This window comes from Heptranchias perlo, chromosome 7, assembly GCF_035084215.1.
Source record: "Heptranchias perlo isolate sHepPer1 chromosome 7, sHepPer1.hap1, whole genome shotgun sequence".
Taxonomy (NCBI): Eukaryota; Metazoa; Chordata; class Chondrichthyes; order Hexanchiformes; family Hexanchidae; genus Heptranchias; species Heptranchias perlo.
Window position 1 is genome coordinate 52,656,908 of NC_090331.1, and position 27,491 is coordinate 52,684,398.

At 43.2% G+C, this 27,491-nt stretch overlaps 1 protein-coding gene across 9 annotated transcripts in view; it reads left to right on the forward strand.

The window, feature by feature from the left end:
• Positions 1-27,491, forward strand: part of LOC137323715 (mitogen-activated protein kinase kinase kinase 20-like) — a 151,881-nt gene that overhangs the window by 7,739 nt on the left and 116,651 nt on the right. For all 9 annotated transcript variants that reach the window (XR_010963433.1, XR_010963432.1, XM_067987556.1 and 6 more), the window contains exons 3-4: positions 681-768; positions 20,212-20,313. Coding sequence is in view for 7 of the 9 variants with exons in the window: in XM_067987556.1 (XP_067843657.1) it covers positions 681-768; positions 20,212-20,313 (190 nt within the window). In the remaining 2 variants the exon portion in view is untranslated. The remainder of the gene's footprint in view (positions 1-680; positions 769-20,211; positions 20,314-27,491) is intronic.

Consider the following 27,491-nt stretch of genomic DNA (forward strand, 5'->3'; position numbering starts at 1 on the left):
GTAGTTGAATTGAGAGTGCATGATAATGTAATTTCCTACCCAGGGTAGGACAAAGTTCTGTAGTGTAAAGCCTTGCCTTGATCCAAACAAAAATTTAGCCCCTATAAAAGTCTATGCTCTTTTTCTTTGCTCTTATGAATAGAGAGGAGGCAGAGGGAAATTATTTCTCAATGAATCCCATAGATGATCTTGTTTCACATTCCTTTAGCTTTGTTGTAAAGCTTCTTGTAACAAAATCTGGTTACCAAATATCCCAATATTTGGAATGACTAATTTTTTCTTTAAAAAGTTAAATGTCCAGAACAAATAATTTATTCTTGAAATAAACTATATAATAATACTTTGTAGAGGGCTGTTAGCAATTTTACTCAGCTTAAATGATGATGTTCTATTTCAGTTTGAGGGTTGTGATAACTTTATTAGTACAACTTGTTACGGGAGACAATTATTTTAACATCTTTGGTAAAGTTTTTTTGTTTAATTCCTGCTGCTAGTTTGGGGCTTTTGGAGCAGTCATGTTGCATTTAACTCTGTTGTATTTCATAATTTTAAAAATGTGCAGCTTCTAAAGCCACACTGTAGTGCAATTATAATATCCTCTTGTTGTATTTCAGCTGTTCGCATTAAAATACTATACTTGATATTTGTTTGAATGGTATATTTTCTGATTTTGAATTTAGGCTGAAATTCTTAGTGTTCTCAGCCACAGAAACATCATTCAGTTCTATGGAGCTGTCTTGGAGTCACCCAACTATGGCATAGTAACTGGTAGGTGTTTTTATAACATTCCACACAATTTTTCAGTACCCAAAATAATTATTGCACTAATGCAATGCCATTCCTATTGTTACCTGTCATAATCCAGAAGTTAATGTTTGTTTTTGTCTGCCTGTCGACTTGTTCTCAGATTTGCAAAAAATACAAAATATCAGATTTTTTTTCACATGCAAATGTATCCACAGTTTTTGTGCTTGCCAGGGTAGCCTAAATATATACTACATGAAATTCCTTTTGGACAAATTTACCGCACAGATTGCTTCCAATAAACCATGTAGTCAGCAATCTTAGCATCAAACATCTCAATTTTTGTAAATATATGTGGACATCAGGACTACCTACTCTACTTTCTCTCATCTCATTAGAACTTGTTTCTGAAATCTGCATTATCTATTCCATTTTTCCATATATTTACATTTTTTCTTGTATGAGTATGTGATTAGTTATGCACATTTCTGCCAATGATTAATTGATATTACGCTGTAAATGTAATTTGTATCTTTGCTGATATAAATGCCATTCTATTTTTTAGACTAAAATATACATCTTTCATGTTTTAAATACAAAATGAGTTAGTCTTTCTAGCAAATGTAAGTATTTTGGGATTACTGTATTTGTTGGATGGTATAAATTTTATTATATTTTGTTTGAGAGTATTCTACCAAAGCACTCTTATTTTTCCTTTCATGTGATGATTATCTTTAGAACAAATATTATCAAACTCGTATCACCGTTTACCACGTAATTTTTGCACCATATTTCTCCACCATAGGTAGTTACAAAAACTTATAACAAAGGAACTGCACTACTTTCCTCAGAACATATAAATATGCGATTGTACATTTTGGAGAACTTTTAAAAATAAAAAGACAAAGGAACTGATTCTAAATGATTTTAAAAAGGTGATGAGATGAATAGTTGCTGCAATACATTATACTAATGCAAAATAACTAATACAAAGCGAGTTAAAAGTCTTGGGATTGGATGTAATGAAATATTTGAGAATAAACTATCTTGTAACTTATTCTGTAGTTGGTAAGAAATACCCAAATGCTACACAGTGCTATAATGTGTGGGATGGGACAGGGTAGATAGAAGCAGACACTTTCTAGTAGTTGAGACAAGAATGAGGGGCCATAAACACAAGATTAAATGCAAGAGATTTAGAGGTAGAAGGCAGGAGAAACATCTTCAGAGTTGTGAGGCTATGGAATTCACTTCCAGGAGTAATGGTTAAGGCAGAAACTGTGCTAACATACAAGATTAGATTGGATAGGTGGATGAAGGAAAAAGGATTGAAGGGATATAGGAACAGTGTGGGTAAATGTGATTTAGAACTATTTACTCACATGGAGGGTAAACGCTAACATGGTCTGGTTAGGCTGAATGACCTGTTTTCTTCTTGTAACCTATGTTTGTATGTATCCTGTGTTTAGCACCATGAAAAATGCTGATCTTATTAATAGACTGCAAAGGTGTCTAGGAAAAGAGTGTATTGTCATTGAATCATGGATGTGAAATGATAACTTGTAGGAGTCCTAAGTAAAATGATTCCATGCAGTTGAAATAAAACCACTTTAATTCTATTCTTTAAAATTGAACTGTACCATTTAAAAAAAAATTGACTCTATGGGAAATTGGCAACATAGTAAAGTTGAGGGAAGGAGGTGGCGACTCTTAAATGTGTGTGTTTCATGAAGGTGTGCCATCTCTGGGTATATTTATACTGCAACGTTAGCCTTGCCAACTGCAGGAGGCAATCTCGCACTTTTTGGTTTTAACGTTGCATGATGTATAAGTATACCACTCCGGCTTTACAAAATTATCACAGGGTCCGTTGGGCCTCCTGGACACTTTATAAACTTATCCCGAGGTTGTTTAAATGTATTCCAAGTGCAGGCGCTCACATCTATACTCTCAAAACTTAAAAAAAATAAAAGCTGGATGGTAAGTTTTGTTTGTGTGCTTTCTTCCTCCCCTGCCCCCAACCCAATACAGTTTTCACTAGGACGGTATGTTTAGTACATTCTTATGATACCTTTATGTATACAAAAAAATTAATGTATATAAGTTACATTATACTTATTTACAAATAGACCTATGATGAGAAGGTGGGAAGTCTTAAATACGTTCATTGCATAACATTGTGCCTTTTCAATATATTTATACTGCAATTTTAGCCACACTGCCTGAAGGAGACACTCTATCATTACTTGGGTTTAACAATACATGGAGTATTATTCTAGCATGGTGTCTGTAGCCAATTAAGTTTATGTTTGCCAATTAAAATACCCAATTAAAAATAGCATATATCACTGGTGTAAAAGATGCACCCGTAAGTGTCTTTTCAGAGTTGCAAAAGATTGATTGTACTGACGCATAAGTTCCCCTCCAAGTCACACACCTGACTTGGAAATATATCTCCGTTCCTTCATTGTCACTGGGTCAAAATCCTGGAACTCCCTATCTAACAGCATTGTGGGAGAACCTTCACCACACAGACTGCAGCATTTCAAGAAGGCAGCTCACCACCACCTTCTCCAGGATAATTAGGGATGGGCAATAAATGCTGGCCTTGCCAGCAATGCCCACATCCCATGAACAAATTTTTTTAAAAGTTGCACTCTCACAAAGTTGATAGGTGATTGAAAACCTGTGTGGAAATGTGAATTATGCACCAGATTTGATAGTACTTGTATACATGCTACTTTGCAGAAATATAGTAATATGGACATTGTGTCTATTTATATTCAAATATGTAGTCTGTGAATTTTTGAATTCCAAGATGCAGGTACAGAGGTGTTTGCCGGGTAGTGGCTACTTGAAGAGGCTGGCTCCCACTAACTTACTGCTTGTCTATTTGAATTTGAGCTAATCCAGAAATGATCAGCTCAGACATCGTTGTCTCTAATTAAACGTAGATCTCTGTTTGGAAATAAATATGCAATTTTAATCGCTCCACCAGTGGCGGCCATGCCTTTAGCTGCCTAGGCCCTAAGCTCTGGAATTCCCTCCCTAAACACCTCTATCTCTCTCTACTCCTTTTAAGATGCTCCTTAAAACCTACCTCTTTGTCCAAGCTTTTGGTCACCTGTCCTAATATCTCCTTTTTTGGCTCGGTGTCAAATTTTGTTTGATAACATTCCTGTGAAGTGCCTTGGGATGTTTTACTACATTAAAGGCGCTATATAAATGCAAGTTGTTGTTGATGTATGCATAAAGGTACCATTAGTAGATTCTACACTTTTGGACTGTCTTAATGAAAGCAATTTTTGTTTAAAATGCTGGGTTGAATGAGTTACAAGCCTACTTTTTATATTTTATGATCAGATTTTTCATTATGTGCATCAGAAATCATAACTGGGTTTTTCTGGGTAATGAGTTGGAGGATACATTATGAAGAGCCCTGGGATTTGTTTTATGATCCACAAGTGATCTGCTTGCTGACGATTGATAAAATTGTGCACTATGATCAGAGACGTAAGAGGGATATAAAAAGTATCTTGCAATTCTTCATGATGTATCTTATTTACACATGCAGTAAAAATTAATTGGATTTAAAAAATTTAAACTGGTTTAATGTTCTTTTGTAATGTGATTCCAGTATACTTGGGGACAACGTGAGGGTTAATTTGTCTGCTGTGCAGGATCGGTTTGAATTTCTCTTCAAACACAAATGTTCAAAGATGAATAGTCCAATAATTAGAATGTTTAAAGTGATGATATCTCTCTACACAATATGAAAATTGTTTCATGCACATAGGAACAGGAGGCAGCCACTCAGCCCCTCGAGCTTCTTCCGCCATTCAATTAAATCATGACTGAACTGTACCTCAACTCCATTTATCTACCTTTGCCCCTTGAAAACCTTGCCTAACAAAAAGCTATCAATTTCGGTGTCTCAATTTTCAATTGACCCAGCATCCACAGCCTTTTATGGGAGAGTGTTTGTTTTCCACTACCCCTTGTGCGAAAAAGTGCTTTCTAGATTTCACTCCTGAATGGCCTTTTAAGATTATGCTCCCTTGTCCTAGATTCCCCCACCACAGTAAATAATTTCTCTTTCTTCCCTATCGAATCCCTTTATCCATTTAAAGACTTCAGTTAGATCCCTCAACCTTCTAATCTCAAGGGAGAAAAAAACCAAGTTATGCAACCTGTCATAATTTAACCCTTTAAGCAGTAGTATTGTTCTGGTGAATCTGCACCGTACCCCCTCCAAGGCTAATATTTTTCCTGAGGCTTAGTGCCCAAAACCGAACGCAGTACTCCAAATAGGGCCTGTACAACTGAAGCATAACTTTCTCACTTTTGAATTCTAACCTCCCTTGAGATGAAGGCCAACTTTGAATTAGTCTTTTTGATTACTTTTTGTACCTGTGCACTAACTTTTAGTGATTTCTGTACATGGACACCTAAATCCCTTTGCTCCTTGTCTCTTGCCATTAAGAAAATATTCCTATTTGTTTCCTCAGATCCAAAGTGGGCGACCTCACACTTCCCCACATTGAACTCCATCTGCCATAGATTTGCCCACTCACTTTGTCTGTCCCTTTGTAACCGTGTGCTCCCATGTACACAACTTACTTTGCCTCCTAACTTAGTGTCATCTACAAATGTACATCATTTTTCATTTTAAAATAACTCAATAAAAACAATTAGCATAGGGTTTATGTCACAATATTTCAACACAAGTTGCCAACATCAAGAGAGGCATGGTAAGGGAGAAATTCGGAAGGAAATAAATAAATAGAAGAACTTGCATTTGTATAGGCCTTTCAAGTGCTTGGAATGTCCTAAAGTGTTTCAGAGCCAATTAATTACTTTTTGAAGTATAGTCACTACTTATGTAGGTAAACTTAGAGGAAGGAGCAGAAAAATTACTAGGGACTTGATGTAGAGTAATTAAATCCATCACAGATTTCTTGTAACAGTACAGAAATTCTCAGACTACGATTTTGTTTTGCGTTTTGTCTGCACTTTCTACAACTTTAAATTTTAACTGTTGATAAGAGAGTTCTGCATGTATGTAAGAGTGGCAGAGGTAGTAAGCGATTCCACAACCAATGGATCAGATCAAAGCTCTGCAGTCCTGCCACATCCAGTCATGAATGATGGTGGACAATTAAACAACTAACGGGAGGAGGAGGCTCTAAAGATCTCCATCCTCAATGATTGTGGAGTCCAGCACGTGAGTGCAAAACGCAAGGCTGAAGCGTTTGCAACCATCTTCAGCCAGAATGCCGAGTGGATGATTCATCTTGACCTCCTCCCGATATCCCCACCATCACAGAAGCCAGTCTTCAGCCAATTCGATTCACTCCACATGATATCAAGAAACGGCTGAGTGCACTGGATACAGCAAAGGCTATAGGCCCCGACAACATCCTGGCTGTAGTGCTGAAGACTTGTGCTCCAGAACTAGCCGCGCCTCTAGCCAAACTGTTCCAGTGCAGCTACCACACTGGCATCTACCCGACAATGTGGAAAATTGCCCATGTATGTCCTGTCCACAAAAAGCAGGACACATCCAATCCGGCCAATTACCTCTCAATCATCAGCAAAGTGATGGAAGGTGTCGTCGACAGTGCTATCAAGCGGCACTTACTCACCAATAACCTGCTCACCAATGCTCAGTTTGGGTTCTGCCAGGACCACGCGATTCCAGACCTCATTACAGCCTTGGTCCAAACATGGACAAAAGAGCTGAATTCCAGAGGTGTGGTGAGAGTGACTGCCCTTGACATCAAGGCAGCATTTGACCAAGGAGCCCTAGTAAAATTGAAGTCAATGGGAATCAGGGGGAAAACTCTCCAGTGGCTGGAGTCATGCCGAGCACAAAGGAAGATGGTCGTGGTTGTTGGAGGCCAATCATCTCAGCCCCAGAACTTTGCTGCAGGAGTTCCTCAGGGCAGTGTCCTAGGCCCAACCATCTTCAGCTGCTTCATCAATGGCCTTCCCTCCATCATAGGGTCAGAAATGGGGATGTTCGCTGATGATTGCACAGTGTTCAGTTCCATTTGCAACCCCTCAGTTAATGAAGCAGTCCGTGCCCGCATGCAGCAAGACCTGGACAACATCCAGGCTTGGGCTGATAAGTGGCAAGTAACATTCGCGCCAGACAAGTGCCAGGCAATGACCATCTCCAACAAGAGAGAGTCTAACCATCTCCCCTTGACATCCAACAGCATTACCATCGCCGAATCCCCCACCATCAACATCCTGGGGGTCACCATTGACCAGAAACTTAACTGGACCAGCCACATAAATACTGTGGTTACAGGAGCAGGTCAGAGGCTGGGTATTCTGCGGCAAGTGACTCACCTCCTGACTCCCCAAAGCCTTTCCACCATCTACAAGGCACAAGTCAGGAGTGTGATGGAATACTCTCCACTTGCCTGGATGAGTGCAGCTCCAACAACACTCAAGAAGCTTGACGCCATCCAGGACAAAGCAACCCACTTGATTGATATCCCATCCACCTCCCTAAACATTCACTCCCTTCACCACCGGCGCACCTTGGCTGCAGTGTGTGCCATCCACAGGATGCACTGCAGCAACTCGCCAAGGCTTCTTCGACAGCACCTCCCAAACCCGCGACCCCTACTACCTAGAAGGACAAGAGCAGCAGGCACATGGGAACAACACCACCTGCATGTTCCCCTCCAAGTCACACACCATCCCGACTTGGAAATATATTGCTGTTCCTTCATTGTTGCTGGGTCAAAATCCTGGAACTCCCTACCTAACAGCACTGTGGGAGAACCTTCACCACACGGACTGCAGTGGTTCAAGAAAGTGGCTCACCACCACCTTCTCTAGGACAATTAGGAATGGGCAATAAATGCTGGCCTTGCCAGCGACACCCACATCCCATGAACGATTTTTAAAAAAAAGTCGCTCCTGAACAGAAATGTGGCTGGAGCAAGACAGTATAAACGAGGTACCACCTAGCTGAAACTTGGTTGTGGCTTATACTGTCTTGTTGTTTCTTTCTCTCTCCTGTCTGCTGCGGGTACTTTCTTTGTCACTCTAGCAATCTCTCCTGACTGTATCCTCCAATGCTAGCAATCTCTCAACTGTGGCCATTGCTTACCAGATCTATTTTACACACTACTTGCATTCAGTCTCTCTTCAAATCTTTTGTCCGATAAAGTCTAACTCAAAATTTGAAAAGAGACAAGAATGTAAAAAAGCTGCGTGCGTGCACGCACACGTCCCAAACAGGTGGTCAATTCGCACAGTCGACCCTGCAAAGTCCTCCTCACTAACATCTGGGGACTTGTGCCACAATTGGGAGAGACTCGTCAAGCAACAGCCTGACATAGCCATACTCACAGAATCATACCTTTCAGCCAACGTTCCAGACTCTTCCATCACTATCCCTGGGTATGTCCTGTCCCACCGGCAGGACAGACCGACCAGAGGCGGCAGTACAGTGATATACAGTCAGGAGGGAGGGGCCCCTGGGAGTCCTCAACATTGACTTTGGACTCCATGAAATCTCATGGCATCAGGTCAAACATGGGCAAGGAATCCTCCTGCTGATTACCACCTACCGTCCTCCCTCAGCTGATGAATCAGTCCTCCTCCATGTTGAACACCACTTGGAGGAAGCACTGAGGGTAGCAAGGGCACAGAATGTACTCTGGGTGGGGGACTTCAATGTCCATCACCAAGAGTGACTCGGTAGCACAACTACTGACCGAGCTGGCCGAGTCCTGAAGGACATAGCTGCCAGACTGGGCCTGCGGCAGGTGGTGAGCGAACCAACACGAGGGAAAAACTTACTTGACCTCGTCCTCACCAAACTACCTGTCGCAAATGCATCTGTCCATGACAGTATTGGTAGGAGTGACCACCGCACAGTCCTCGTGGAGACGAAGTCCCGTCTTCGCACTGAGGACACCATCCAACGTGTTGTGTGGCACTACCACTGTGCTAAATGGGATAGATTCAGAACAGATCTAGCAGCTCAAAACTGGGCATCCATGAGGCGCTGTGGGCCATCAGCAGCAGCAGCAGAATTGTATTCCAGCACAATCTGTAACCTCATGGCCCAGCATATTCCTCACTCTACCATTACGAACAAGCCAGGGGATCAACCCTGGCTCAATGAGGAGTGTAGAAGAGCATGCCAGGAGCAGCACCAGGCGTACCTAAAAATGAGGTGCCAACCTGGTGAAGCTACAACTCAGGACGACATGCATGCTAAACAGCGGAAGCAACATGCTATAGACAGAGCTAAGCGATTCCACAACCAACGGATCAGATCAAAGCTCTGCAGTCCTGCCGCATCCAGTCGTGAATGGTGGTGGACAATTAAACAACTAACGGGAGGAGGAGGCTCTGTAAACATCCCCATCCTCAATGATGGCGGAGTCCAGCACGTGAGTGCAAAAGATAAGGCTGAAGTGTTTGCAACCATCTTCAGCCAGAAGTGCCGAGTAGATGATCCATCTCGGCCTCCTCCTGATATCCCCACTATCACAGAAGCCAGTCTTCAGCCAATTCGATTCACTCCACGTGATATCAAGAAACATTTGGACAGTTACATGGGTAAGATGGGTATAGAGGGATATGGGTCAAGTGCAGGAAATTGGGACTAGCTTAGTGGTATAAACTGGGCGACATGGACATGTTGGGCCGAAGGGCCTGTTTCCATGTTGTAACTTCTATGATTCTATGAAACAGCTGAGTGCACTGGATACAGCAAAGGCTATGGGCCCCGACAACATCCCGTCTGTAGTGCTGATGACTTGTGCTCCAGAACTAGCTGCGCCTCCAGCCAAGCACTCCCAGTACAGCGACAACACTGGCATCCACCTGACAGTGTGCAAAATTGCCCATGTATGTCCTGTCCACAAAAAGCAGGACAAATCCAATCCGGCCAATTACCGCCCCATCAGTCTACTCTCAGTCATCAGCAAAGTGATGGAAGGTGTCGTCGACAGTGCTATCAAGCGGCACTTACTCACCAACAACCTGCTCACCGATGCTCAGTTTGGGTTCCGTCAGGACCACTCGGCTCCAGACCTCATTACAGCCTTGGTCCAAACATGGACAAAAGAGCTGAATTCCAGAGGTGTGGTGAGAGTGACTGCCCTTGACATCAAGGCAGCATTTTACCGAGTGTGGTACCAAGGAGCCCTCGTAAAATTGAAATGAATGGGAATCGGGGAAAACTCTCCAGTGGCTGGAGTCATACCTAGTACAAAGGAAGATGGTCGTGGTTGTTGGAGGCCAATCATCTCAGCCCCAGGGCATTGCTGCATGAGTTCCTCAGGGCAGTGTTCTAGGCCCAACCATCTTCAGCTGCTTCATCAATGACCTTCCCTCCATCATAAGGTCAGAAATGGGGATGTTCGCTGATGATTGCACAGTGTTCAGTTCCATTCGCAACCCCTCAGTTAATGAAGCAGTCCGAGCCCACATGCAGCAAAACCTGGACAACATCCAGGCTTGGGCTGATAAGTGGCAAGTAACATTCGTGCCAGGCAATGACCATCTCCAACAAGAGAGAGTCTAACCATCTCCCCTTGACATTCAATGGCATTACCATCGCCGAATCTCTCACCATTGACTAGAAACTTAACTGGACCAGCCATATAAATACTGTGGCTACGAGAGCAGGTCCGAGGCTGGGTATTCTGCGGCGAGTGACTCACCTCCTGACTCCCCAAAGCTTTACCACCATCTACAAGGCACAAGTCAGGAGTGTGATGGAATACTCTCCACTTGCCTGGATGAGTGCAGCTCCAACAACACTCAAGAAGCTCGACACCATCCAGGACAAAGCAGCACGCTTGATTGGTACCCCATCTGCCACCCTGAACATTCACTCCCTTCACCACCGGCGCACAGTGGCTGCAGTGTGTACCATCCACAGGATGCACTGCAGCAACTCGCCAAGGCTTCTTCGACAGCACCTCCCAAGCCCCCGACCTCCCAACTAGAAGGACAAGAGCAGCAGGCACATGGGAACAACACCACCTGCACGTTCCCCTCCAAGTCACACACCATCCCGACTTGGAAATATATCGCCGTTCCTTCATAGTCACTGGGTCAAAATCCTGGAACACGCTTCCTAACAGCACTGTGGGAGAACCTTCACCACACGGACTGCAGCAGTTCAAGAAGGCGGCCCACACCACCTTCTCAAGGGCAATTAGGGATGGGCAATAAATGCCGGCCTCGCCAGCAACGCCCACGTCCCATGAAGGAATAAAAAAAAATATGGGCTGAGTTTATAAATGATAATGGACAGTAAAGCCTGTGGGGTGCACTGAATGGTGTCTAAATTCCTGATGTGCACTCCCAGCATGTGAAGCTCTCTGCTGGGAGCTTGAATTATAGAGCAGCCCCCTGAAAACTCATTTGTACACTCTTCTTGTTGAACTCTACAGAGCGGTCCAGATAAAATAGCTTTGTGATCTTCCAGTTGAGAATTCTTGGCAGAGGGTAATGCTGGTCAAGCATGTAGGAAAATACATTTTTTTTATCAACTGGCAGCAGCAGAGTTACTAGCAGATCAAATACTACCATCTACAACAAAGAAAATTCCACTCCATACAGCAACGTGACCTGTCACTAGAACCTTTTTAATCGAGTGCTGATCACAATGTGTATTCAGGATGAGTTGGTCCCAGCACACCAGGTGCCCTCCCGTTTAGTTATAAATGTCTGTAACCATATTTGAAATAAATCATTATGCTTACTCGGAAATGTACTTAAGTTGCTCTTATTTCCTGTAGTATGAAAGTCTAATTACTGGGAAATGCTGTGTTGCTAGGAATCTGCCTGAAAATTCAATATTGATAAAGGTTGATGAATGCATTGCAAATAACAACTCGATAAAGCATATATAAGCTGTTTTAGTTCTGCACACTGTACTTAAGATTTGATTGGCTGTCAAAATTGAATTCAAACAATTAATGGTTATTGTGGCATGCAAATGAAATGTGCAATTCTAATCATTGTTGAAAGACAGTCAATTAGAATTATTTATTTTTCTGTTTAACTTTAGATTATATATAAGGCATGTCTTTTCTTCCATCAAACAAGTAAATGTTCACAATAGTACTGTTTGAGTTATGTGCTATCTTGTGAGTGAGACAGGACATGCAGTAACTTGGCTCTATTATCCCTAGGTAAGCATTTTAATTTGATCGTGGTTGATCTCCTGTCAGGCTGCTCACAGATTTTTTTTTAAATTAGTCTCTCTAGCTGTAACTGTCTCTCACTCATGTCCCACTCTCTAACTCTTTCAGCACAACTAAAACAACTTATACATGCCTTAGTGTTACGATTTGCAATACATTCATCAGCCTTTATCAGTATTGAATTTTCAGGCAGATTCTTAGCAACACAGCATTTCTCAGGAATTTGACTTACATACTGACATTTATTTGTGTTCTCGCTCTCGCGCTGTGTGTGTGTGTGTGTGTGTGTGTGTGTGTGTGTCAAAATCCTGCCTCCTTTGTTATTGTGAAGTCTCTGTCTTCCATATATTTCTCACACTGCTGCTTTACTGATTAACTCAGTTGCATCTTTTACCTTTTTTAATGCCTAGGGCATGCAGCAATATAGCATTGAGCATTTTGGTGGAAACTGAGACTAGGTGGAGAAGAGACTGAACCAGAAAGGGAGAGTTTGTGCAGGAGCTGCTATTTCACCTGAGTGAGGGAGAAACTGAGAGCTGAGGCTTGGGTGTGGAAGGAGAGGTGGGACAGAGTGGGAGGTCAGGTTGAAGAAGCAGAAAGGAGGGCCAGGGCTTGGGATGCTTGGCACACCAGGCAGTGCATTTACTAAGCAACTGTAGAGTCCACTACGTAACCCTTTTTTAAAATTGTGACTGTCCACTTATGTACTTCTATTGGATGCAGTACATAGAACACTACTACAAGGTGTTATGTCAGCTATAGATATTACTGTAACCAACTTTCATCCTGATACCCCAGAAGAGGAGATACATAAACAATCAGTGGCAATCCGCAAATTAAATTTACCATCTTATAAATTTGTGCAATGGCATTGTCACAGATGCAACATTGTTGCTGCTGCAGACACCTCAGCTTCATTCTACAAACTTCAAATGGCAAGGGGTTTGCAGAATTAATTGGGAAAAACTACTATATCAACTATGTAAAATGATTGCTCACCCCAGTTTCTGCCAGTTAACCAGCATCTCCTCATAGTCAAAGTATTAACTCCCAGTCTTTCTTGCCTCCTTGGAAATTGCTTCACTTGGCAATGTGGAGTGATCAAGGCTAAACATTTTATGACAACTGATCCAAATATCTTTCTTAAAAGTATTACACTAATACTCAGGACATTGCTGCAGGAGTTCCTCAGGGCAGTGTCCTAGGCCCAACCATCTTCAGCTGCTTCATCAATGACCTTCCCTCCATCATAAGGTCAGAAATGGGGATGTTCGCTGATGATTGCACAGTGTTCAGTTCCATTCGCATCCCCTCAGATAACGAAGCAGTCCGAGCCCACATGCAGCAAGACCTGGACAACATCCAGGCTTGGGCTGATAAGTGGCAAGTAACATTCGCGCCAGACAAGTGCGAGGCAATGACCATCTCCAACAAGAGAGAGTCTAACCACCTGCCCTTGACATTCAACAGCATTGCCATCACCGAATCCCACACCATCAACATCCTGGGGTCACCATTGACCAGTAACTTAACTAGACCAGTCATATAAATACTGTGGCTACAAGAGTAGGTCAGAGGCTGGGTATTCTGCGATGAGTAACTCACCTCCTGACTCACCAAAGACTTTCCACCATCTACAAGGCACAAGTCAGGAGTGTGATGGAATACTCTCCACTTGCCTGGATGAGTGCAGCTCCAACAACACTCAAGAAGCTCGACACCATCCAGGACAAAGCAGCCCACTTGATTGGCACCCCATCCACCACCCTAAACATTAACTCCTTTCACCACTGGCGCACCGTGGCTGCAGTGTGTACCATCCACAGGATGCACTGCAGCAATTCGCCAAGGCTTCTTCGACAGCACCTCCCAAGCCCCCGACCTCTACCACCTAGAAGAACAAGAACAAGAACAAGGGCAGTAGGCACATGGGAACACCACCACCTGCACATTCCCTTCCAAGTCACACACCATCCCAACTTGGAAATATATCGCTGTTCCTTCATCGTCGCTGGGTCAAAATCCTGGAACTCCCTTCCTAACAGCACTGTGGGAGAACCTTCACCACATGGACTGCAGCGGTTCAAGAAGGCGGCTCACCACCTTCTCAAGGGCAGTAAATTGCTGGCCTCACCTGCGACGCCCTCATCCCATGAACGAATAAAAAAAATGCAAATTTTTAATATGTTTTTTAAAAGTCAGTCACTTCCTGCTGTTTCCTCTGACCTTTAAATGGCCTCTGGATCTGCTTATAAGCAATTGACATCTGAAGTTATAGCAAATAGATCTTGTGACTTTAAAGAGACACTCCACGTTGTACACAGCTGCATCGTGGCAACAAAATAAAACATTGTGCATTACATGGTATAATGCGCTCAACCATATGAAAAAGCATATCCTACAACTTACCGTACGTAACACTGTGGGAGACATGCTACTTAGAGAAGAGACTTGTCCCAGATTTTTTAAATGTTGCGAGGACGAAGTCAATAGTAGATACAAGCAGGTCATTTAACATGGTCTCTGAGCACCAAAGCAGAACCCTGGGACTTGCATTAACAGGAAGGACAACCATGCTGATGCAGTGACCAGGCAGGTGGTGGAGAGCATCTAGGGATTCTGAAAGGCCACTTTAGGTGTTTGGATGAGTCAGGGTGTGTCCTGCAGTAGGGCAGGTGGAGAAGATGGCAAAAATTTGTGGCCTACTGCGCACTGCAGAATTTCGCCTTGTGGGAAGGGCTGAGCCTGGAGATCCCTCGTGTGAAGTCCATGGAAATAGAAGATCCTGAGGTGCATATCCCGGATCAAGGGCTGATGCCCACTCAATCTAATCGTCGCTTCAAGCTGCCAGGGCAGTCAAAGGGGAGGCTGTTAATAGAAGTGTTCAGCAACTGATTGCCTCCACCATCAGAACACAGCTCGACCACCTTCTCCTTCAGTTTCAGACAGTAAAGACTTTCGGAAGGCAATGTCCACCTAAGCATATGGAAACGCATCAGTCCTTTGAACCCCCCCCCCCCCCCCCCCCCGGCCTCTTTCCTTTCCCCAGCCAGAAGGCAATGCCAACTTTCATTGAGTGAGTGAACAAGACTGAACCATTCATGTAGACCATTTCCTGTTGGACTATGATCTCCAAGAGTAACAGACCAGAAAATTAAACTTTGATACAACTTTAATCCAACAACCAATAGAACACATGCTGGCTTCAATGAATAACAAGGGTACGGAAAAAGAGAAGCTTCAACCAGCATATGTAAATAGCGAGATCGAGACCTTTTTCCATAAAACCACATTAGTGACTAACAGAAAAAGTGAACAGTCAGGGTGCATACAAACTTAGTGTACTTTGAACCTTAGTAATGAAATGGCCATGGTCAAGCAGGCCTGTATCAATCTCACAGAAAACAAAAAGTGCAGTGTCAAACTGTTCACAATTTTTGATGGATAAAGAGCAATCTTTGTTGGACTGTTTTAGTACTGTTTACAATTTTGCTAGATTAATGCATTCACCACTGATCTGTATTAATGTACATTTAACCTTAATAAAGACATTTTCAAAGAGAGCATTAATGTCTCAAGTCAGATTAAATGCAGTCACAAACTGCAACCAGTAATTGCAAGAAAAACAACATTCTCCATGGAACTGATATAGGGCACAATCAACCTTTATACAGTAATGGCCAAAACTAAACAGGCCAATGTAAACAACACTGCACAGAAAAAGCAAACACTCACCCATCCTGCAGTTACAAAGCAGCTCCCAGGGGCAAGAAGGTTGACTCAGCAAATAAAAGTCACCCTACTCTTTCGAGACACCACGCTTCCCTCTGGCACTTGGATGAGCCTTTCAGCCACGTGTTCTCCTGCTGCATCTAACTGTATCCTTGGGACCAGGAAAGTGGAAAATGGTCTGTTCCTGAACCTGGACTCCAGGGCCATGGGGCTGAGGTGGCTGTCGCACGCACGGCATCTGGCTCCTAGCCTGGAGCTGCTGCTGGCTGAGTTGCTGAAGGGAGCTCATGGGGAGCCTGGTGTTGCTTGACATGTTTCACTGGAGTGGTGGTCTGAAGGGGCAAGCCATAATTATGGCAATTGCTGCCGTCATGAGAGTCACCAGCATCAGGGTCTTGGATTGCAACCGTTGCTCCACCATTTGGCCCTGGATCTGCAGCCCCAGTCATCAGCTGTGATGGCAGCCACCAAGCCCCAAAAGCTCTGAGTCACCATATCAGTTAGCGATTGGAAGGCATGAGTCAACCCTCCAATTTATCCCCCAATGCTGCGACAGCAGCAGTCTGAGCTTCTGAAGTCACAGCTGTGAGTCGCTGCACATCACCGGAGATGGTTCCCAGAGCATTCGCGTACCCGTGATGTTCCTGGAATATCCATCGTATCTGTACAGCCTGAGTCCAATGAATATCCAGTGTTTGGTCACGTTCCTACTAGGGGGAAAGGAAGGGCATCCAAAGGTGAAGCTCCCTGGATGACTAAAGGTATTAGAGATTAAAATGAAACAGAAAAAGGAGGCTTATGACGAATGTAAGGTTCATAATACAGTAGAGAACCAGGCTGAATACAGAAAGTACAGAGGAGATGTAAAAAAGGGAATGAGAGGCAAAGAGAGAGTATGAGAATAGATTAGCAGCTAACATAAAAGGGAACTCAAAAGTCTTTTATAAACATATAAATAGTAAAAGGGTAGTCAAAGGAAGCATGGGACCGATTAGGGAAAAAAATATTTTCTTGTGGAGGCAGAGGGCATGACTGAGGTACTAAATGAATACTTCTCATCCGTCTTCACTAGAGAAGAGGATGCTGTCATTATAGCAGTAAAGGAGGAGATAGTAGTGATATTGGATAGGATAAAAATAGGGAAGGAGGGGGTACTCAAAAGATTGGTAGTACTCAAAGTAGAAAAGTTACCTGGTCCAGATGGGATGCATCCTAGGTTACTGAGGGAAGTAAGGGTGGAAATAGCAGAGGCTCTGGCACAATCTTCGGTGGTGGGGAAACTTTGAGACAATAATCCAGGACAAAATTAATTGGCACTTGGAGAAGTGTGGGCTAATAAATAAAAGTCAGCACGGATTTGTTAACGGAAAATTGTGTTTGACTAACTTGATTGAGTTCTTTGATGAAGTAACAGAGAGGGTTGATGAGGGTAGTAGGGTTGATGTGTATATGGACTTTCAAAAGACATTTGATAAAGTATCGCATAATGGACTTATTAGCAAAATTAAAGCTCATGGGATTAAAGGGACAGTGGCAGCGTGGACATAAAATTGGCTAGGGGACAGAAAGCAGAGAGTAGTGGTGAAAGGTTGTTTTTCAGACTGGAGGGAAGTATACGGTGGTGTTCCCCAGAGTTCAGTATTAGGACCACTGCTCCTTTTGATATATATTAATGATCTGGATTTGGGTATAGAGGGTATAATTTCAAAGTTTGCAGATGACCCGAAACTCGGAAATGTAGTAAACAATGTGGAGGATAGTAACAAACTTCAGGAGGACATAGACAGCCTGGTGAAATGGGCAGACACATGGCAGATGAAATTTAATGCAGAGAAGCATGAAGTGATGCATTTTGGTGGGAAGAATAAGGAGAGGCAATATAAACAATTTTAAAGGAGATGCAGGAACAGAAAGACCTGGGGGTGCACATACACAAATCTTTGAAGGTGGCAGGACAAATTGAGAAGGCTGTTAAAAATGCAAATGGGATCTGGGCTTTATTAATAGAGGCATAGAGTACAAAAGCATGGAAGTTATACTAAACCTTTATCAAACACTGGTTATGCCTCAGCTGGAGTATTGTGTTCAATTCTGGGCACCACACTTTAGGAAGAATGTCAAGGCCTTGGAGAGGATGCAGAAGAGATTTACTAGATTGGTACCAGGGATGAGGGACTTCAGTTATGTGAATAGACTGGAGAAGCTGGGGATGTTCTCCTTAGAACATTGAAGGTTATGGGGAGATTTGATAGAGGTGTTCAAAATCATGAATCATAAATAAGGAGAAACTGTTTCCAGTAGCAGAAGGGTCAGTAACCAGAGGACACAGATTTTAAGGTGATTGGCAAAAGAGCCAGAGGCGACATGAGGAAACATTTTTTTACGCAGCGAGTTGTAATGATCTGGAATGCAGTGCCTGAAAGGGTGGTGGAAGCAGATTCAATAGTAACTTTCAAAAGGGAATTGGATAAATACTGGAAGGGAAAAAAATTACAGAGCAATGGGACCAGTTGAATAGCTCTTTCAAAGAGCCGGCACAGGCATGATGGGCCGAATAGCCTCCTCCTGTGCAGTACTTACTATGATGTCCCCTCCCCACTTCTGACTCTTCCTGTTCCCCTGGACTATAGGGCTCAGTTGGTGAATTTACCTAGCCAGATTTAACTGGCTGCCCAAGGGCATCTGTCACTGTGCTGGTTCCTGGAATAGGTGAGACGGTTGACACTGATGTGGGGCATAGGAGGTGATGAGGAAGGGGTGCACCTGGGCTCTGGTTTTCTGCTTCCTCCACATGAACCTCCTGCTCAGCCTCCTGGAGCTGCTCCACCCCTGCCCCCGCCCCCCCCCCCCAACTTCCTCAATGACTGAGCTTTGCTGGATCTATTGGAAGAAATAGCATAAGGTTAGAATGGTTGAGTATGTCTCTCTGCATGCAGTCTTTCATTTAAAGGGAAGGGAAGGGCTGAGACTATGATCTGAAGCATGGAGAGCGAACAGGGGCTCAGGTACTCTCCTCGCTATGGCATTATGCTACTGACCTCTGCTTCCACAACAGCAAATTGGCGTGACAGGTCAACAACTTCTCCTAATGAACGATCAGGGTTCTCAGCATTGGGATCGACCCTCTTTCTCTCTCTTTCCCCCCCCCCCCCCCCCCCAAACAGTGGCCCTCCTTTTCCTGGGATTGTCTGCCAGTTTGCCCTGCAAAGCCATAAGAGAATGAAGGCCAGGCTTGTAGTTTATCACTGTGTTTAAAGTGTCGTTGCAAAGGTGGTGTGCAACAGGTGATGGTGCCAAATTGGTGTAGCAAATTTGGGAGTTGTGCTAGTCAGTTGCTGTGAGATTATGGAGCTGTGTAGGCATGTATACTACAGGATTGAGTGATGGAGATAACATTAAGCCAGTCTCAAGTGCCATATATGTGAGTGTTGCTTTGGGAGTTTGAGAATGTGGTGGTACCCAGTGTGGGCAAGGAAGAAAGGGAGAGCATAGCTGAGTGTCTTACCGTTCCAGCCCTGGCCAGATCACTGATTTTTTTTTTTCCGGCACCTGTCGGCCATTCTTGGGATCACGTAGATGGCACTCCGAGCCTCTGCCACCTCCCTCCATGTGCCTCGGTTTGCCTTCCTGAAGCCCAGAAACCGGGCCCGCCTTGCCTCTGTTTCCCTCAGTACGGCCTGTAGTGTCTACCTATACAAAATTGCAGGTCTTTCTCCTGCCAGACTTGCCTGAAGACTCCTGACTGCTATTTTCTCTCTGTGAAAATGGAAATGAAACATTGGAAACACTCTGAATAAAGAAATTAGAGAAAAAGCATTCTGCTACTTGCCTTCCACTCCGTAGCCTCACTCTGAACAATGGCGTCTGTTCCGTGCTTTAATAGTGCTCAGCCCAAGACTCTTTGGGCCCCTATTGATTACGGACAATTTATGTGGATTATTTATGCACGTTTTACATTCCAGTTTAGGCAAACGAGATCTGCAGGAAATTCCCTTTGGCAAGATCAGCTTGCAAATAGGCATAAATAACGTTGTAATTTTTGTGTAAGTGTGATCCCAAAATTTTTTTTTTATTATTCGTTCACGGGATGTGGGCGTCGCTGGCGAGGCCAGCATTTATTACCCATCCCTAATTGCCCTCGAGAAGGTGGTGGTGAGCCGCCTTCTTGAACCGCTGCAGTCCGTGTGGGTCATTAAGCTGTAAGTGGAATAAAGATGTTCCATATATATTATTTGAATGACCTGCAGCCCTGGGTTTCAAAGCCACAATAATTAGCATTGCAACTCTTGGTCTACTTTGCTACATTAAATTTCACTTTCATTAAATACCTAACTCATAAATAGAAACAAAATGTATGTACATTGGTACTAATTTGTACATTAGTGCCTGTGGACTGTTAATGACTGTTTTCTGCAGTAGGGAGCATTTGTTATAGATTCTATTCTGTAATTAAATAAAAACTATAGTAGTTGCATTGTCTTATATATTTAAAAACAAGGTAGCAGTTGATGGCTTTATTTGTTTAAACTTCTCTTTACAGAATATGCCCCTGGAGGGTCACTGTATGATTATCTGTCCAGTGCTGAAAGTGAGGAAATGGACATGGATCAAATTATGACTTGGGCAACAGATATTGCTAAAGGTATCTAAATCTTTATAAATGGTTTGATATTAAGAAAAAACATACATACATACACACATATATTCATGTGTTCAGAAACAGGGAGAACAAATCTTCTATGCATTATGATGTTGCTTTTCTGTTTTTTTTTTAAAAACACCTGGGTAAACCATTTTGCAACGCTTTCAAATCCAGATTATTTGCAATTTGATAATATATTTAAAAATTCAATGTTTCTGGGTTATCCACCGTCTCTCATTTATATAATTTTTAAAGCTATCTAATCCTGCAGAGGTAAAGATAGAAAGAAACACTTCCATTTGTATAGCACCTTTCAAGATCTCAGGACGTCCCAAAGTGCTTTACAACCAATCAAGTATTTTTGAAGAGTAGTCATTGTTGTACTGCAGGAAAACCATAAACCTGATTGCTCAGTAACTAAAGACCAGGAAGGATCCAGATATGTTCATGGTTTGTGATGAGCTAGCTGATCTCAGTCGAGGCAGTGGTTCAATCACTGCAATTGACCTCAACTTCCTGGCCTAGGAGAGGGATAAAAAATTGTCTTTTTAAAAAAATTCCCGATCACTATTCAGAGACCCCCGCTGGAAAGTTATGGTACACATGGACATTAAGTGAGGATTGAATCAGGTTCAGCAGTAGTGCTGCCTCATAGGCAAACAGCCTGCCTAGGTTCACAGATGAGGAATAGCCATGTCGCTGAGATACTGGAAGGCTGCTGGCAACCATTCTTGAGCATGTATCATGGTGTTCGAGGAGCGAGAAAAGAAGTATTAGGAGGGAAGAAATTCTTAACGAAGTGTTGAGGTGATGGGTAGAAAATGTAGTGAATTGCTGCAGACCTCACTGCTTCCATATCAGCAGCGATTCCCATTTTTAACTGTAATCTCCAAACAAAAGTAGATGTGGACAGGAAAATGGCAAAAGCCTTTTATTTTACAGGTGCACAGTTGTGTTCAGTGTAAAGAATTACCATGGAGATTCTTTGAGTCCCAGCCATTTTGAGTGGTGATCACAGTTCTCTTCCAGTTTGGAAGCTTATGATAACAGTGCATCAGCGCAAATGAGAAAGAAACAGCATAGCAAGCAGAGAAAAGAGTGAGAAAAATATGCAGAATTTAAAATTGTAACGAGACACAAAGAGGAAGAGATCCAAAGAGAGAAGTAACTTTTGCAGTATACTATGCACTTTTCCCTGTATTTGGGAGTAAATTTTGTGTGTATTTCCTTGTGTACACACAGTTTAATTGTTTCCACACTTGGTATATTCTCAGTTATTTGTACATGAGGAAATATATAGGATACATACAAAAAATGTGGTCTATAAACAAATCTGACCATAATCTGGGAACAGTGCATATCCAACCATTGTATAACTGTCCTGACCAATTTATGTGCCTTGGGTATAACTATACTGTCTATCAAAGTCCATATGTACAGTACGCTGTATTATCCATTATTTCAGTTACAAGAGATTTGTTTGGAAAGCTGTAAGTTGAGGCTTTTATAGAAAAAAGGAACTTGTCTTTAAAGACTGAAATGTCAACTTTGTTCCTTTCTCCACAGATGCTGCCTCACTTGCTGAGCTTTTCCAGCATTTTCTGTTTTTATTTTAGATTTCCAGCATCCGCAGTGTTTTGCTTTTGATTTTGTATTTAAAGAGCCTGCTCAAGTCTCTCAAATACCCGGAAGCAGTTTCCAGACACAGAATTACTTTGAATTGCAGGCAAACAATTCAGCCATTTTGCAAACAGTAGGGTCCCACTCCCAACAATAAGATGAGTTCTTTTTACAGTGGTGTTGACAGAAGAATGTTGGTCAGGACACCATGCAGCACCGTCTCAGTACTGCACTGGAGCATCAACATAGATTATGTGCTGAAGTCCTAGAGTGGGGCTTGAATCTCCTGACTCTAAGCAAGAGTATAACCCACTGAGCCAGCTGATGCCATACAAACCATTATTGTGAAAAATCGCTTGTTATTTATCCAACCTTGTTGGGGTCCTGATTTTTGCTGAGGTAACTGATCTCAGCTGGCGCTGTGTTGGGGGCCAGGGGTGGGGGGATGGGGTTACAACTGGGCTCAACGTCCACAGTTAGGGAAGGGGAAATTTAGTCAGGATATCTACTCCCGATCACAATTTAGTGCCTGCTGCTGTAAAGTACAAGTGTATGGATATTGGGGTAAGGATAAGATAGAACTGTACTTGATGCAGCATATGATTGAATAACTTACTATCACTAGGGTCACAAATGAAGAATGGCCATTTGGGTGAGGTACAGATTGATGCCCGATCCCTGAAACCCATACCCCATAGGGTTGCTTCAGCAGCAGGAGAGGAAATTGGATTTTTTAAAATTTTAAACTCTGTTCTGCCCCACTTTTTAATCTCTTTACATAGTCTTTATCTTTCCATTTATTTGAATCACTTTGCTTTTGTTATTGTGTACACTTCTATTTTATCATGTTTGTTTATCCAATTTCAGTTTTTCATTTTGCCTCTGCTGACCTCAGCTGTGTACAGCTCACTGAGTAATGCTGAGAACACAGTACAAATTCAGCTAATACAGCTTTGAAAACGTCAACATGGAGGGCACTGTAACTTACTGCTTCCTGGCAGACACCCTCCATGCCAATCCTTTTACTTGACATCATCTTCATTTCTAGTTCCCTGGGGGCTGCAGACCAGCTGTTCACTATGAAACAGGAACACTGTGAGAGACTGGATTATTAAAAGACATTATACATAGGAATGATAACCAAAGTACTTTACATTCCAACTACTTCCCCTTCATTGACATTCCTGTTTCATAATGTGGTTTCCTGTATTGTGCTAGTTTGGGAAAAATCTTTACTGTAACATTGAGTTATCATGTGGAGCAACAGGATGTAAGCATGCTGCAACCAGGTTTATAAATCTTCATGTTCTGTTGTTCTAGCATTTCCTAACAATCCTGTTAGTGGTCTATATGTACAATGGTATTTGCTTGATTTTGCAATCCTCTATTTTGTAGGGTTTTTCCTCTTTTAAGTTACACTGCAGTATGTATTATTTCCTGGCTGTGAGAGTGGGTTAGTGCTCAGTCAATCCCATATTGTAACTAGGAAGTACACCATTATTTTTCTGAAACCTTCTCTCTGGAAGCTCCCCCAATGTCCCACCTAAGATTGCGAACTCCCTATATGGAAATCATGCACAAAAAAATCACAAAGCATATTAGAATACCAACATGCTGCACTGGAGTTGAAAGAGAACATCATATTGAGAGGGAAGAATTAATAGTTTTTCTCATCAAAATTAATACTGAAAATCATAAAGCATTTTTCCCTTTTTTAAGATGTTGAATCCTCTGTTACCCAGTATTAGCAGTAATCAATTTGTCTTTTAAGTGCACTTTAAAGTTGGCATTAAAGATATTTTTCCAATTGCAGATGACTGTCCTGTTAAGTTTAAAGCACTTCATTTGCAATATTCTGTTTCGAGACTGCAGTATGGCACTATTTTCAGACGCAGTTGATTAGCTCTGATTTTTGTGTTTAAGTGATGACATTGAAAGCTGTTTTGTGGGCACTTGGAACTATCTGGACTCAAAATGTCACCTGTTCCTTTCAGGGACATGAACTACTCTTTCAAAAGCTCTGAGTAAATACATTGCATGGTGTAATATTGACCAGGAAAAGTTTGGGTTTGACCCTGAGCTCAGTTGAGTTAACTTATTTCAGCTGATCACTGAGATCAGTTAACTCACAACTATTGGCCTCAGTCTTCCTGAGCTAGGGAGAGAAAAATCTGCTGGAGTTTCTGCTCTGATTGCTATCCAGTGGTTATGTGGAAAAATGTGTGCAGATAGCACAGAAATTACCTTGATTAAAGTCACCAACAACACCCTTTTTGACTGCGATCACAGCACTTTATCCCTCCTCTTCAGTTCTCAATATAGTCGACCACTGCACCCCCCCCCCCCCCCCCCCCTCATCCATTGCCTTTCTTTCATGGTACTGCCCTCACGTTGTTGACCTCCTGCCTGTCCCACCAAAAACACATTGCCCTACCCCCCCCCCTTCCCAAACCCGATTCTGCCCTCCTCCACAGCTGCTTAAGTAGGTTGAACCCAACAATGCACATTCTCTGTCCAGTTGTGCAGTTTGACTCTGAGCTGAGCTTCAGGCCCCACATCCTGTCCATTACCAAGATCATTCATTTTCAACTTACTAACATTGCCACCTCTGTCCCTTCCTCACCCTACTGTCAGTGAAACTCTCATTCACATCTTTGTCACCTCCAGGTTCAACTCTGCTAGTGCACTTCTCACTGGTCCCTACTACCACCTTTCAGAAATTCCACCACCTTCAAAATCTGCCATTGGTATTCTATTTTACATTAAGACCCACTCATCTCTCACTCCTGACCTTGCTGGCTTTGTGTCTCCTCATGTGCATTTAATTTCAAACATCTCATCTTCATTAACAATCCTTACATAGCCTTGTCCCACCTCACCCCTTCCTAATCCATACCCTCTACTCTTCTGTCTCTGCTCTACTGTGCACCTCCATCCCTGGTACCAGATCCTTCAACTGTCATGTCACTGCATTCTGGAATTCCTTCTCTGGCCCCTCTGCCTCAATACATTTCTCTTCACCTCCTCAAAACCTATTTCTTTGACATGCTTTTGGCCAGCTCGTACTTAGGGCATGATTTTATCATGGCAGCGGGATGTCAGCTGAGGGGGGGGGGGGGGTGTCAATGGGCACGTGGGAAACCCAGAAAAAATTTCCTACCTCTTCTCGAGCGATCGCGACGTAATTGATGGTCATTAATGTGACTTCCAGGTTTGACGTCTCCAAGCTGCACAGCGGGCACACTGCACACCCGAATGACATGCTGTCAGCTGGAGTATTTAAAGGGCCATTGTACGAATGGCTTTTGTGGGAGAGAGAAGTAACTTATGAAAATGGAGCAGCAGAGGACCAGGCCAGCGCAAGGTTCAGTGATTCCTCACTTGAGGTGCTGCTGGCAGGGGTGAGGAGGAGGAGGGAGACACTGTACCTGGCAGACAGGAGGAAGCACCCTGCCACTGCCACCAAGAAGACCTGGCTTGAGTTGGCAGAGGAGGTGACCAGCAGCGGCAACGTCTCCCACAATTGGGTTCAGTGCATGAAGTGCTTCAGTGTAGCCGCTTTCCTGACCTGGTTAAGTCAGTCACTGATTCAACTGCATTATGTGGTGCACACCCACCCCCCCCCCCCGCCACCTCATACTCTGCCCTACGAAGCCTACTCCATCATATCACTCCTCACACCCACTTAAGGCTCATTGTCAACTTAATTTCACTTTCTGTGCACTTCCTCACCTTCCCATTTGTGAACCCACCACTACCACTCACCCCAATCCTGATGCAATATGATAGATCGTGTAGCCACCCTCTGATGCATCTCTTTCATTGGCAGCCTCACCCAAAGCAATGCATTCATCAGGTGACCACTTCACCCTCACTCATTCACACTTAGAAAATATCAACGACATTAGACAAAGTCAGCATGGATTTATGAAAGGGAAATAATGTTTGACAAACCTACTGGACTTTTTTGAGGATGTAACTGATAGAACCTGATAAGGGAGAACCTGTGAATGTGGTGTATTTGGATTTTCAGAAGGCCTTTGATAAAGTTCCACATAAGAGGTTAGTGTGCAAAATTAAAGCACATGGGTTTGGGGGTAATATACTGGCATGGATTGAAAATTGGTTATCAGACAGGAAACAGAGATTAGAAATAAATGGGTCTTTTTTGGGGTGGCAGGCATTGACTAGTGGGGTACTGCAGGGAATTGTGCTTGGGCCCCAAGTGTTCACAATATATATCAATGATTTAGATGAGGGAACCAAATGTAATATTTCCAAGTTTGCTGACGACACAAAACTAGGTGGGATTGTGAGTTGTGAGGAGGATGCAAAGAGGCTTCAAGGTGATTTAGACAAGTTGAGTGAATGGGCAAAGACATGGCAGAGGCAGTATAATGTGGATAAATGTGAAGTTATTCACTTCGGAAGGAAAAACAGAAAGGCATAGTATTATTTAAATGGTGATAGATTGGGAAATGTTGATGTACAAAGGGATCTGGGTGTCCTTGTACACCAGTCACTGAAAGCAAACATGCAGGTGCAGCAAGCAGTTAGGAAGGCAAATGGTATGCTGGCCTTCATTGCAAGAGGATTTGAGTACAGGAGCAAGGATGTCTTACTGCAGTTATACAGGGCCTTGGTGAGACCACACCTGGAGTATTGTGTGCAGTTTTGGTCTCCTTACCTAAGAAAGGATATACTTACCATAGATGGAGTGCAGCGAAGGTTCACCAGACTGATTCCTGGGATGGCAGGACTGTCGTATGAGGAGAGATTGGGTTGACTTGGCCTGTATTCACTCGAATTTAGAAGAATGAGAGAGGATCTCATTGAAACATAAAATTCTGACAGGGCTAGACAGACTGGATGCAAGGAGGATGTTTCCCCTGGCTGGGGGGTCCAGAACGAGGGGTCACAGTCTCAGGATACGGGGTAGGACTTTTAGGACTGAGATGAGGAGAAATTTCTTCACTCAGAGGGTGGTGAACCTGTGGAATTCTCTACCACAGAAGGTTGTGGAGGCCAAGTCACTGAATATATTTAAGAAGGAGCTAGATAGATTTCTAGACACAAAAGGCATCAAGGGGTATGGGGAGAGAGCAGGAAAATGGTATTGAGATAGAGGATCAGCCATGATCATATTGAATGGCGGAGCAGGCTCGAAGGGCTGAATGACCTAATCCTGCTCCTATTTTCTATGTTTGTACTTTCTCCCCTGTAGGAGAAGAGAGCTCAGAATGCATGGGAGAGGGTGAGGACTGGAGGGGGGCCACCACAAATAGTGGTCCTCACAGAGGTGGAAGAGGAGGCGTTGGAACTGAGCCGGACAATGGAGTGCCTGGCCGTCGCGGATGCCGAGAATGGCATCCTGCAACCGGTCTGTTGACAGAACTTTAACATTCATCACGCACAACATGAATTGATGTTATTAATGATTGACATGTTGCACACCTCAGTATGCTCATCGCAACATTACATCTGTGACAATTCTTAATATTGCCCTATGTTCTCTTCCAGGCCCACCAAGGATTAAAGTCGTGGAAGAGGGCGATTCC